The sequence below is a fragment of the Papaver somniferum genome, chromosome 8 (genome assembly GCF_003573695.1).
Source record: "Papaver somniferum cultivar HN1 chromosome 8, ASM357369v1, whole genome shotgun sequence".
Lineage (NCBI taxonomy): Eukaryota > Viridiplantae > Streptophyta > Magnoliopsida > Ranunculales > Papaveraceae > Papaver > Papaver somniferum.
Window position 1 is genome coordinate 100544217 of NC_039365.1, and position 13601 is coordinate 100557817.

At 34.8% G+C, this 13601-nt stretch overlaps 1 protein-coding gene across 1 annotated transcript; it reads right to left on the reverse strand.

Annotated features, from left to right (window-relative positions):
- Positions 1-259: 259 nt before the first annotated feature.
- Positions 260-7303, reverse strand: LOC113302292 (chloride channel protein CLC-f-like). The gene is made up of 9 exons (XM_026551199.1): positions 6711-7303; positions 5578-5980; positions 4564-4758; positions 3817-4271; positions 3592-3696; positions 2943-3152; positions 2545-2754; positions 1884-2113; positions 260-791 (listed from the first exon to the last, which is right to left on the reverse strand). The coding sequence occupies exons 1-9, from the start codon at positions 7095-7097 to the stop codon at positions 716-718; spliced, it is 2271 nt and encodes a 756-aa protein (XP_026406984.1). The 5' UTR covers positions 7098-7303; the 3' UTR covers positions 260-715.
- Between the last annotated feature and the right edge of the window lie 6298 nt (positions 7304-13601).

Consider the following 13601-nt stretch of genomic DNA (forward strand, 5'->3'; position numbering starts at 1 on the left):
GATTTCCTGACCTGAGCTTTGGTTTGCTGCAAGGCAGTAGAGTTGCCACATTTCATCCATCTCTATACCACCAAGATGATCATGACAAGAAAAGGTGAAATAAATCCATATTTTATTACTCAAAATTTAAAAGAAAGGGGTGATTGAGGGAGTACGACCAATAGAAATTAAAACTATGGAAGTGGTAAGGGATTACATTGTCTTAAGAATTTTATAAGGCTTTAAACTTTGTGCAGGTACTCCACAAAAACGTCAAAAATGCACGAAGGAAAAATGCTCACCAATGGCTCAATTTTAACTCTTCATATTAGTCTTCTATGTATACATCCGGTATATAACTATAAGCTTGATAAAAATAAAAAACTTAAATTTACAGTTTTCTAGTACTAAATATACAGAAGCCATGGGAAATGTAAAAATTACCAGAAAACTGAGCTTGTATATCTGAATGGACACCTTACTTGTACTATACCTGTGAAACCATCACATGCTCTTGAAAGGCTGAACTCCCAAAATGAATTAGATGTAATGATATCTTGTAGCTGAACACTGGGAGTAAAGTGAAACTCCCAAAAATGAATAGTTGCAATAATTTCTTATGGTTGATCTCCCGGAATAGGCTGAAACTCCCCAAAAACAGTAGCTTCGATGGCTTTTAAAATTCCAATCCTCAAGCGATCATGAATACCAAGTTAGGAGTAAGCTTTTACACCACTTAATGAGCATTAACTGTTCTCTCCCCAAGATCTTTCCTCTGCTGCTGAGTTAATTTGCGGTGCTCTATCTCCTCTCTGCAAAGATGTCATTAAGGAACTGAACAATTGAGCTAAAGACATGAGGCTGAAGTTTATCACCATTAACACAAAATTAGATACTAAAATCTTTTTAACATGTACGACCCAAGTTCCATTAATGGAGGGTTTAGGTTTAGTTATTTAATCCTCTGCTTTCCCTAAAAAATGATCCATATATAGAGGTTTTAGGTTTCATGTTTTAACCCTCTGCTTTTTCGCTGGTGTGCTTTACACTATACAAGCACAGTCTTCTCTTAAGTTTTACAGATGTATTGCCAATACAAATGGGTTACTGGAAAATTTTCCCAAGAAATTTAACATTTCATGTGCAGACCTTGATTAATGTCAAAAAACCAAATCAAAGTCAACACATGGGCTTATAGAGACAATGTGACCGTTAGTAGTTGTTTTTCGTCATGAAAGACAGCTTAGTAACTGAGAGAGCTGGTTCACCATCGAACACACACCAGAATAGTAACTACAGTATGACTTACCGACCCAAAAGTCATGCGTCTAAGTGAAATCTACCTACTGGTGCTCTATGCCATTACCATGCTGTTACTAACTATTAACATCAGCTATGCAAAACATCTAGCCAGTTGTTGCTTTCTAGATTATAACTAGATGATATGGAGTAATTCAGAACCTTCACTTAAACATCAAAACCAAAATCATAAATGGAAAGGAGAGACAAAAAACAACTGTTAAACTGTCTAGTTGAGTGTGTTAAACCTGAAGATTTTCCATAACGAACTGTAAGTCCAAAAATGTGGACCAGTTCATATAAAAACAATAACCTAGCCGTCCTAATGGGCAGTCCCATGACGATAGATTGTCATTCGAGCAGATGTAGACAAGTAGGTAGTTGGAAAACTTAAATATAATGGCAGTACACAGTGTTTCATCTTACTCTTTTTTTTTTGACGGATAGGTAGGAAACTAGCCTGTGGACGATGTTCCGAACTCAGGTCATGGGTATCCACACTCAATCACTAAACCACTCTACTAGATAGGCATCTGCAAATTGAACTGTTTTATTTTACTTAGAAAAAACATTAGAAGGTGAAGACAAATTAAAGTGGTCTTAACCTGATGTAGCGCCAAATTGAATCATAATGAAGAAGGGCAACAACCCTTCGTTTCCTCCTTCTGGGGTCACCACCACGTCTAACAACAGGCAACTGTCTGATTCCTTTAGCCTCCATTAGTTCCTTCGCAGTCTCCAAATCTGTATCCGGGAAACAAGTTAAAAGGCCACGTTCTGTTCCACGATATTGTATTCCTCGAGTGCAGACAGAAGAAACAACACAGTTATTCACCTGTTAAGAATTTGATTAGGTTAAACAACTTAAACTATAGAAAAAGTATATCCTAGGCTATAGTTTGGATTAAAGTATAGCCTCTTAGGAGGCTAGAAATATTCAAGAGAACCACAAAACTTATTCCAGTAAAGAAAAAGAAAGGAAATATCTATCAAATAAGAAATATCAACAAATAGATAACCTTCCGGAATCCAAAACTAACATAAAAACATTTGGTATCAATGTGGCTCAACGTTTTAGCAAAACTTTAATTTTACAAAGATCTATCAACGATTTGTACACCTCTTTTTTAGTTAAGTTGTGACATTATGTGATCCTGTTTTACAATTAGCATAAATAATCTGAAGTATTTATCAGACAGAATAATGTTTGGAAGAAAAGGAGGTTCCCGACAAAATAGATGAAATGGAAGAGATTAGAGTACGTACATCCAAAAGTGTACCGCTGTTGGTTGCATCACCATACATCTTTGGCACATGTCTCTGAATATCCCCAAGTGTGAGAATTCCTTCAAGAAGATCTTCAGCATCTACAACAAGGACACACCTCTGTCGCTCATCATCCATAAGTTTTATAGCCTCTTTCAAGGATATTGCTGCCGCAACCTTCACATAGCTTTTTGACATGACCTGAGACACCTGGAAACAACAAGACGGGATATGGAACAGAGTTGAGCACCACATCAACATGTTAAAAACAGGAGCATTAATCATTTTCGCTTATGAATGAACTTGGGATAAACAATACGTCTATGAGTTAAGAGAGTCGATGCAACCAAGTGAAAAGTACATCAAAACATTTTAAAGAGATAATAAGATGATAAAACCTTCAGATCATCCAAAAGCGTATCTTCAGTAGTTCCTATAACAGAGAGTTCCAGACCGTTCCCATCAACATCCCGCTTCCAAATGTCCTCATGTTTGTCTTCAGTGGGAGAAACGGAAGAATAACCTCGTGATGCCCTCGGTTCAGATGCCTCACTCTCCTTGGGTTGGTTTGTAACAGATGGGACCCAAATTGCTAGTCCAACTGCTCCCTGTCACAATAGAAAGGAAAGGATATAAAACAAATTCATCATTTCTCTCTTACAAGTAATATCTAAGACAAATGGCATTTGAAGCTCTATAAAGGTATGACAATCTAGCAGGGTAGTTAGCAAAGCAGGAAAGTAAAGGATTTCCAAAAAAAAAAAAAAAGAGAAGAAGTTCTCTGTCGATTATTTTCCTAGAAATTCACAATTACTACCACACAAAATAAATAATGCCATGTGGCCTCCTAGGGATTCAAATCCAGGATGGTGGGAGCTGACTAAGCAGCCGCCAATGACAAACCACAACATTGAAACTTATGACTTATCGAAAGCAACCTAAGCAAGAGCGTTCTTGAGGTTTTCAATCAAAAAACTTGTCAGAGGGATGTGAAAAAGGAGGAGAGGGAAAAAAATGAATAAGAAAAAGAGAGTAAGAAAAGGCTACCATGAGAGGAAGCAAAATACGATAATCTTTTGTCAGCTCAAACAAAAGAAGTACTGAAGTCAAGGGAACTGAACAAACTGAAGCCAGTGTAGCAGCCATCCCGACCTGTATCAAGAAGTTCAAAATTCATATCAACTTGCACCAATGATATAGTGATATTCACAGAAAGAAAAGCTAACCACATTTTATAACTAACTTTAATCAAATAAGCGGAAGAAATCTAACCAGAGCATAAGCCTGCGGCTGGGCAACAGCGGCATTTCCTGGAATAGCTGAATTAATAATTTCTGCAGCGGAACCCCCAAAGACAGCACCAACAGCAGCACCGATCATTAGGCTTGGAGCATAAAGGCCACCTACGAGCCCAGACCCCTTGCACAGAGCGGTAGCCACAACTTTGGCTGCGGCCAGTTGAGTTAGTAACCAGATTCCAGGTGCTGAAGCACTCTTTCCTGTGTGTAGGATTTCTTCAACATTTGTGAAACCCCAGTACAGAACTCCTGGGTACTTGAGAGCTATTATACCAGCTCCTAGCGCTCCTAAAGCAGGGCAGACAACAGGAGGAAGGCCAAATCCCTCCTTAATATATTCGAACAACTTGGTGAACCAATTTACCAAGCGGGTGAACACCACACTTACTACTCCACATAACATACCTAGTATCAGGTACAAAGGCAGTTCTGCAGAATAAAAAAAATTCAAGTTCTAAAATAATAAAATCCATATCTCATACCGCCATAACCAAGAAAGCTATATTATAGATGTTCTAAGAAAGTAATGAAGCAAAATGCACATTATATCTTCAGATTCTTCTACTTGGATTGAACAGCATGAAACTTTGATAGCAAGAATTATCACATATATCGAAACAAGAAATGCACTAGCAATTATTCATGAGTAAATTTTTTCTCTGTAACATACAGTACATTTCGACAACTAAAAATGTCACTGAGTTAGGAAAAGATAGAATACCAGCAGCAGATTTCAGTTCATAGGCAGGCACTATAAAAGCTGGTCTCTCTCCAAGTAAAACATTTGAGACAGTGGATGATATAACAGATGCCAGTATAATCATTGCAGTTGTAAAAGGAGGGGAATTTTCTGCGCGAAGAGGCCTTAAAACCGTTTCTATAGCGAAGAAACAACCAGCAACCGCTGCATTAAACCCTGAAAATCCAGTTGAGAATCACAAAAGAACATTTAGTAGATGAAGCTGATAACTTTATGAGCTCTAACTAATCCGATGCTTTTCAAAAATACAGTTCATGGAAAGTGCATATTGCGGAGCTCGACATGCCCAAATGAAACCGCATATAAAATTAATTCGAGGAAAGTGACTTCCAGTTACATGTGATGATTGGGCCGACACGTAAATCAGTGTTATGGGCGTTCTCTTAGTGTAAAGATTATTTCACACTGGAGATTCTCTTAATAACATCCAACCTAAATTTGTCGGCTGAAAGAATCCAAAAAATAATGGATGTAAATGTTGTTGATATCCTCAATGAAGTTTAATATAAATCAGAAAGTCCTGGATACATTTTCAAGTGGGGATGATAAATCTAGGCAATTCTAGATGTCACCATTTCGTATGCTGATGGATCCCGACAGTACTACTTTCTTCTCTCCTCTACTCAAGGTAAACATTTATTCCCTGGATGTGCTCGTTACGTGTCTCTCATATTACTTTCACTCGATCATCTCGACACTCCTTTCTGTTTACTGTATCTCTAATCGAATACAAAATCCCACCAAAAAAAAAAAGAGAGAACGAGAATATTTTCGAAATCCAAGAGCTTCCATTTGCCAAATAGTAAGCATTATCTTCTGATGGCAGTAAGAATCAACCAACTGCAGTTTCATCAACGAACAAACAAGGATTGCTGATGGATAATCTCCACATAAAAGAATCAGACTGACAATTCAAATTTTGATTATGTTCAAACGACAATGTAGATATATTTGGATCTTATGTGGTGTAGATACCTGAAGCAATGCCAGCAGCAGAACCAGCAGCAATGAGAGCTATTTTTCTTTCTCTGTTATTTTCCATCAACTCAGAGCATCCATTAGCGCAGGCTCTTCCTATATCCACACTTGGACCTTCAGGACCTAAGGAACAACCAGTACCTAAAGTTACTGCAGCTTGAATTGCCTTTATTGTGGGGAATGCTCCAGCAAGCAAATCAAAGCTTCCTCTTGGTGAAGATCTGGACTGATTTATTTGTTCAAATATTTCAATTAATCCATGCATCATGCCAACAACAACTCCTCCTGTAACAGGTATCAACAGTATCCGGTGCCATGTGTCAGCTAGTCTTTGTATCCGAAGCCAAGCAGCACCTTCATTTGGAGTACCTGCCCAAGCCCATTCATGTATGACATGAACCTATATAACAAATTAAAGCTTGTTAGAAAGATCCCGGCACATAGAGCAAGAAAAAACAGAGAAGAAACTTGAAACACATTGCTGAAGAGGAATCTCATGAATGACTTTTACGGTTAAGCAAGAAAGAAACACAGTAACAGTTTTTGATTACCACCTCAACCTCGTCCTTTTTGAGACTTCATAAAGCCTCTAAACAAAGTTCAACAGAAACATCAAGAATATGAATTATTGATAGTATGACCTGACTTGATCCTATAAGTGACATCCTTTTGTAAAAATGCAACCACCATTCAAATAGATTCCCATTGACTGCCTTATCAAGGTGTATTTAGAACATAGTGATAAGAAGAAAACATTTATAGCAAAATCTACGATTCTATAAACAAAGTAAACAAATGAAATGCATTTAACACAATAAAAAAACACCAATCCCAACCCAAGGAAAAGCTTTCCCTGAGAACTATCCTACTAATGTAACAATTGTAATTTATTAAGAGATTATTATCCAGCTTCACATCTCTGTTGGAAGATCATATTAATCAGTTCAACAGAGGGGAGTTGGGTCTTCCAACCTACTAAATCTGAGCTTAATGAGCTTAATGCATATATGTAAAAAGATAACAAGTTTATAGTTTTACCTACAATCTTAGTTCAACTTCAATATCTTTAGTTTATACAAATACAAGTAATTAGAGAAGTTAGGGCATAAAAAAGAAAGAAACTAACTGACCCCATGATTGAATGCGGCAACACAAAGACCAGTAGCAAGACCAAGAAGACAACCAATTAAAAGCAACGCCCATTCAGGTGGAGCACCATCAGCAAGAGGATCATGATTTGATGCTGAAGAAGATGATGATGCTAAAGGTGAAGATGATGATGTAGATTGAACCCTATTATTATTATTACTATCTAAATTCTTTGCACTTAATCTTCTACCAGAAAATCTTCGATCTAATTTGTTCAATAAATCAGTTAAGCCTTTTTTCTTTGATCCCCCATGTACTACTTCTAAATCTGGTTCAGAAGATGATGAATTTGAGTCATTTGACCTAATTAGAATCTTATGTTCTTCCTCATTACCACTATTGTTATTACTAGACATCTTCTCTCTCATAACAAATTCAACCTAAATTCCATCAATCTTCTTTCTGTACAGGAGATTTCTCATTGAATTTTGATGAAAATGAATCAAATGAATAATATAATATAAAATTAATTGTGATTTGATTTGAGTATGTCTGAATCTGATTTTCTTGTTCCTGTTTTCGGTTTCAGAAATTCAGAAATCAGATCTTCACTCGCGCTCAATTTTGTTTCTTTTTTTATTTATTTGTCAAAGGTAACTAACAAGGACATTATAAACTATTCTGCCAAAAATACCCTCGTGGCATGTCTTCAGCGTTACGTAGCTGGAGGCTCACCGCCCACGGCCAACATGAACCTATTTTAGCAAGAAAGTGTAGCGGGTTCCATAAAAACAATGTCAAGGTGAGAAGGTCTTATCAGTGATGGGAAATCTTACTAGATTGATAATACATCATTAGCAAAACTAGACCTAACGTAGTTGTTGGTCCCAGAGTGTGGACGTATGAGGTGCCTACAACTGTGGAACGAAATACAGTAAAACTTCAATAAATTAATAATATTGGGAGTGACAAATTCTATCAATTTGGCGAAGTATTAATTTATCGATAAATTAATAAGTTATTAAATTATTGAAACATTCTAAATTTAAGTTTCAAAAGTAAAAATGAGAAAATATTTAAGTTATCAATATCGTGTTAATAAAAAAGCATGGATGATCGGGGCTTTGTTTGAGAAATATGTATGGTGGTTTGATGGTAAAATGCAAAGTTGTAAGGTTCTTTTGATTGTAGGCAATTTCCCTGCTCATCCTAAGACACTGGAGGGGTTGCAAAATACTGAAATATTTTTTTTGCCGCCGAAAACAACATCGAAAATTCAACCATGTGATGCAGGGATCATAAAATTAAGTCCAGAAAAAATCAATGTCCTTGAGGCAATTAATATTACAGTTTCATCATGGACAACCGATGTTCTACAAAAGTCAATTGCAAATTGTTTTCAACATTGTAAACTTCGGTCATAAGAAAATGAAGATGTACAAGTCGTCGAAGATGAAGGTATTAATGAACTTGGAATGATAATCAATGAGTTGAATTACCGTAATCAAATAAACGTCGAAATTTTTCTAGACTATCCAGGTGAAAGTGATGACAGTACGGAAATTTGGACTGATGAAGAAATTATTGGGAGTGTTATATCAAATCCCCGAGAAGAGGAACTAGAGGATAATAGTTGAATTGTGGAGCTAGTTTCTCGTAAAGAAGCAATATTATCAATAGTAAAGCTAAATGATTTCCTCTTACAATTTGAAAAAGGCACTCCTGAACTCCTCAAGGGACTACAAAAAATCGGAGATGAAGTCAAATGTTGCATAAATGTGAACAAGAAACAAACAACTTTGGAATCTTATTTTAGTAAGGCACCACAAATGTAATGTTATTATAATGGTTATTAATTTATATTTCAGTTGGACCCTAATGGATACTTAAAATTTGTATTATCTCATAAATTTAGCGAGGTTATTAATTTAATACACTGGGCCAAATCGGGACTGACAAAAATATTATTTTAACGAAGTTATTAATTTATCGCTGATTAATTTATCTAAGTTTTACTGTATGGGTACTGCACTATTTATCATTTTTTATTACTATAGTATCTTTTAGGCTAGATAGTGGACATGTACGAAAGATATTTTATGGGTTTTTTTATAAAGTACTGACTTTTCACATTACACTAAAAAAGTACCCTCATTTTTTAGAAATTTGTTAAAGTATCCTGTTTTATTCAATAGGCAAATTCCATCCAGTTAAGTGCTAGGTGGCAGATATCTTTCCAATTAAAAGTATTATTTACCCCTGAACTATATCTCCTTGGTGGGGAGGGTAAATGATCCGACGATCCTGAAAACGGTGTAACGATCCTGAACCGGGCTCGACGAACCTGAAAGTGTTGTCACGATCCTGAACCGGGTTCGACGAACCTAAAAAATGTTGTAGAAGGTCATTTTCCTCCAACCAAAAAACCCAAAACACTTGAAATGATTAACCTTTTTCGGAAAATGATGCAACGAACCTGAAAGCGGTGTAACGATCCTGAATCAAACTCGACCAACCTGAAAAATGATGTAAAAAACCAATGTGGCAATAAGTAAAGGGCAAATATGTAAAATAAATTAGTTTTAACTAACACTAGATGGAAAAACTAACGTGAGGGTACTTTAACGAATTTCAAAATAACGGGGGCATTTTTTTTTTTGGATTCCTGAGAGAGGGGTACTTTATAAAAATTCTCATATTTTATTTATCCACCATGGTCGGGATTCAGGGGTGAGCAGAACATCCAAATCCATGGATTTTTACGGAAAATCCAATCCGCATTTTGACGGGTGGATGCCTGGTCCGTTTTTTGGCAGATTGGACACGAGTGAATTTTTGATACACGTAATTTTTACGAGTTAAATATGGATAGAAAATACTCATCAAGTGGACACCTAACCCTAAAAAATATAGGTATATAGGAAATTGGTAGATAATACTAGAACACCGCTGCCACGGTGGGAACGGCCGACCGAAGAAAAACGAAACACTGCTGCAGTTGGACCCGTAACGAAACACTGCTGAAGTTGGACCCATAAAGAAAAATTGTGCCTAAAGTGAAAGTATCATTTTTACTGAAACAGATGGAGTACATCGTTTTATTAGTTGTAACGGAAAATTAGTTGATGCATAAACGAAAATATGGCTGCATAACATGTTATGGATCCTTTGTGGTGGTTTGCATAATGGTCATGTGTTCAATTTTTGAAAATTGTGCCTAAAGCGAAAGTATCATTTTTCATGAAACGGATGGAGTACATCGTTTTATTAGTTGCAACGAAAAATTAGTTGACGTATGTGTTATGCATCCTTTGTGGTGGTTTGCTTAATGGCTATGCATTCAATTTTTGAAAATTGTGCCTAAAATGATAAACACATCTGAATTTTTCGTAAAAACTCTAAATTTGATATTGTTGTTTGTACTCGTTGTGTATATCTTTTTAAAATCTTCCCAACAAAATAAAATTTGTAAAATTCCAAAGCACAGATATTTAGATATGTTATATTCTAGTTTGTTTGCCAATTATACCCCTGAAAAAGTATGATGCATGAAGAGTTATAGTAGTTGGACTAAAAGGGAGGAATGATTTTGTCCAGTGAAAAAGTAACCAAAAAAAAACCACACGAAATTTACTTGTAACGGGAATCTTTAGGAGAATATTCTATTAAATCCAAATTTTTATCAAATTGCACATTTGTGTTACTTTTCATTTTTCTTTTAAGATGATCATCAAAGGGACTCCCACCCTTCGAGCCCTCCTGTTGGTCGGTCCAATAAATAGTTTCATATCAGATGCACTGAAGGTCCTCAAAGAAATTCCAAAAATCTTTATTGGAGGCCTATATATATATTGGTCGTTAAGTTACTCTTTTATATTGCAATTACTTAGATTTTAGTAATTTAAGATTTGAAACAAAGATACGTCCCTCTTATTATGTTGCAAGTACTTAGATTTTAGTAATCTAAATTTTAAAAATAAGTTATATTATCTTGTTAAATTTTTACTTTGTTTTTGTTAACTGTTGTTAAAATCAGTAAATCCATTTGCATCCAGTCTGCTCATCCGCTCACCCGTAAATATCAAATCTGACGGGTGACAGATTATACATGGATAAAAATCTCAAATCCGCTAGTCAGATGGATTGGACATGGGTGATACCAAATATGCATCCACTCAGCCATTGCTCACCCCTATTCTGGAGCTTCATAATCATGCATGGAAACTCAGGGGATCAAAATAAAGCTAGCATATTAATTGGGCTAATAGTTACGAATCGAGATATCAATCCAGGTCCTTCCTCTTGTTAAAATGATATCCACACATATGTAGTGTAAGCCGAGATTAGTCAGATGGGTGTATTTCATAGTAGAAATTATCATTTAATCATAGAAATAATATAGTAAAGTTAGTTTGGTCCTGTTGACCTAGTCAACTGCCTGTTTGGTCATTTTTAAAAATATATATTGTTGTTTGGTCCTAAAAATTATTGTTTGGTCCCAGGGTGGATAATACGATGATGTAATTGTCTTTTGGTAGTGGCAGAAATACCCTTTGGACCACATATATACTCAATTATTAAGAGAGAATGGAATCATTTTCAGATTTATTTTCTCTCTCCTCTCTTTTCAGATTTTTTTTTTCTTCTTCTTCTTTTTGCTTATGAAGACGATGAGGACGACGATGATGAGGATGAGGATGATGATGAAGACAACGATGACGATGATGAAGACAATGATAATGAGACGATGATGAAAATAATCCTTCTTCTTCCGTTTTTTTCTAGGTTTTTGACGATGAAGATGATGATGAAAGAAGAATATTTTTTGTATTCTTTTTCTCTGCTATTGTTGATGTTGTTGAAGATGATGAAGATTTAAAGAATGAACTCTATTTTTAGATTTTTTTATTAGGTGTTCTTTCGAAAAAATGAATTCTGATTTTTGTTGTGTGTTCATGTTAAAGATCTTGAATTATTAGGTGTTCATTCAAAAGAATGAACTCTGTTTTTTTATGGATTTTTATTGTGTGTTTATGTTTAGGAATGAACTATGTTTTTAGATCTTGGGTCATTAGGTTCATTTCAAATAACGAACTATGTTCTAGGTTCGAATTAGTTTTTTTTATAGGTGTTCATTTTGACGAATGAACTCTGATTTATGAACTTTGATTGGGTGTTCATTTTGACGAATGAATTCTGATTTTTGTTCATAATAATAAACAAAGATTAGGCGTTCATTTGAAAGAATGAATTATGATTTTTGTTCATAATAATAAACTTTGACTGGGTGTTCATTTGAAAGAATGAACTCTGATTTTTGTTTATAACAAAGAATTTTGATTAGGTGTTTATTTGAAAGAATGAACTCTGTTTTCATACTTGATTTAGTGGTTTTGATTATTTGTTCATAATAATAATGATTTTTTTGTTGTGTGTTCAGTTTAAGAATGAACTCGAATATATAAAATGCATTACCAAACACCTGAAAGTTAATCAAACATAATGAATTCCTACAATAAAATAAGTAGGAAGTTCATGGAGCATGAACTCAAATAATTATGGAAATAGAAAAGTTACAAAAATCTAGAATACAAAGCACAGTTTGGCTAAGTTAGCCTAGATAAAAAGTGGCCAGGATTTGTCCTTGCGAAACATAAATCTACGACTATGAATTAATAACGCTTGATGAAGATAATTGAGCCGTTTCATTTTCTTGCCGAAGATAAATTCACCGCTATTGTTCCCGTGAAACACCTCAATCACCCGATTTGGGTTTTTTTCCATTGCATAATAAAATGCATGTTCTCCTTCATTTTCTTCCAATTCATCCACTTAGGAGATCAACCCGTGGAATATATAAATACCTTCTTCTTGGAGGTATAATCCATTAATTGTTTTCATGTCTAATAGCAATTGAAAATTCCAGATTTAGGCTTTTCAATTCTTATCTTGATTAAAAATATCATATAGTCTTTGCTAAGATATGTTTTTCTATTAGGTTTTAGTTTGTGAATTAGGTTGTTCAGATAATAATTACTTCACTTGAATTGGTTTTTCTGAAATTCCGAATTTTAATTTATTTAGTCTCGAATTTGTTGGTATGTGAATGTATTAGAGCATCTTTCAAAGAATGGTATTCGTTATACTTAAAATGTTCAAAATTTACATCTTTATTGAATATGATAGAAAGCTGTTCCGGAGAGAAATTAAGTATTCAGTTTGAAAATTTTACTTTTTGTATAAAATATGATGAAATGTTGTTTTGGGGAGAAGTTGAGTAATCAGTTTAATTGCTTTGAAATTTTCGTAAAACTAGATGGGGTATTACATGCTTAATAACACTCTTTCTACTAAGTGTTAAACCAAATTTGCATTCACAATTTCAAAATTATTGGATGTATTAACCATGAGAAACCAAAATGTAGAGAAAATAATGATGTATTCACCTGCGAAGGAACCTGATGCTTGGGTTTGCTTAGTTCAACTTTGGTTTCTTCTGAGTATCACTCAGAAAGACTTGATTTAATCACCAGTTACGTTTTTTACTGTTAGTATTAACCTTTTTGGTGTATTTAAGTGATTTGAACTATGGTGTGTTAAGTGTTAACATTTTATTGTATTAATCTCTCTAATAGATGTTATTTTTGGGTTTCTCATCATTTTCCTAGAATGGTTGAATTGAGTTGAATTCATTTTTTTCATGGGTTTTTGGTTAGTGTTTCATTTGCAGTATGCAACTAATTAATTATTATTCACAAATTTTTTAGTTCGATTTGTGTTTACGTGTTTTGTGTTGAGAGATTCGTGTGCATCCATACATGTCTGACTGATTGTAGATACAAATGATTGAGCCTGCTTTGATAGTATGAATATCACAAGTAAATTCATTTCGTCGGTTACTTTTGTGGGGTCGTGTTAATGTCTACTTTTTT

What these genes read in the sequence shown, in the direction of transcription:
- LOC113302292 (XM_026551199.1), bottom strand. Translation starts at nt 7,097, where the DNA reads ATGAGAGAGAAGATGTCTAGTAATAACAATAGTGGTAATGAGGAAGAA. An exon ending in TGCTGCTGGCATTGCTTCAG is followed by an intron (nt 4,759 to 5,577) that starts GTATCTACACCA and finishes CTGGATTTTCAG; the next exon opens with GGTTTAATGCAGCGGTTGCT. An exon ending in ACAGCGGTACACTTTTGGAT is followed by an intron (nt 2,114 to 2,544) that starts GTACGTACTCTA and finishes AATTCTTAACAG; the next exon opens with GTGAATAACTGTGTTGTTTC.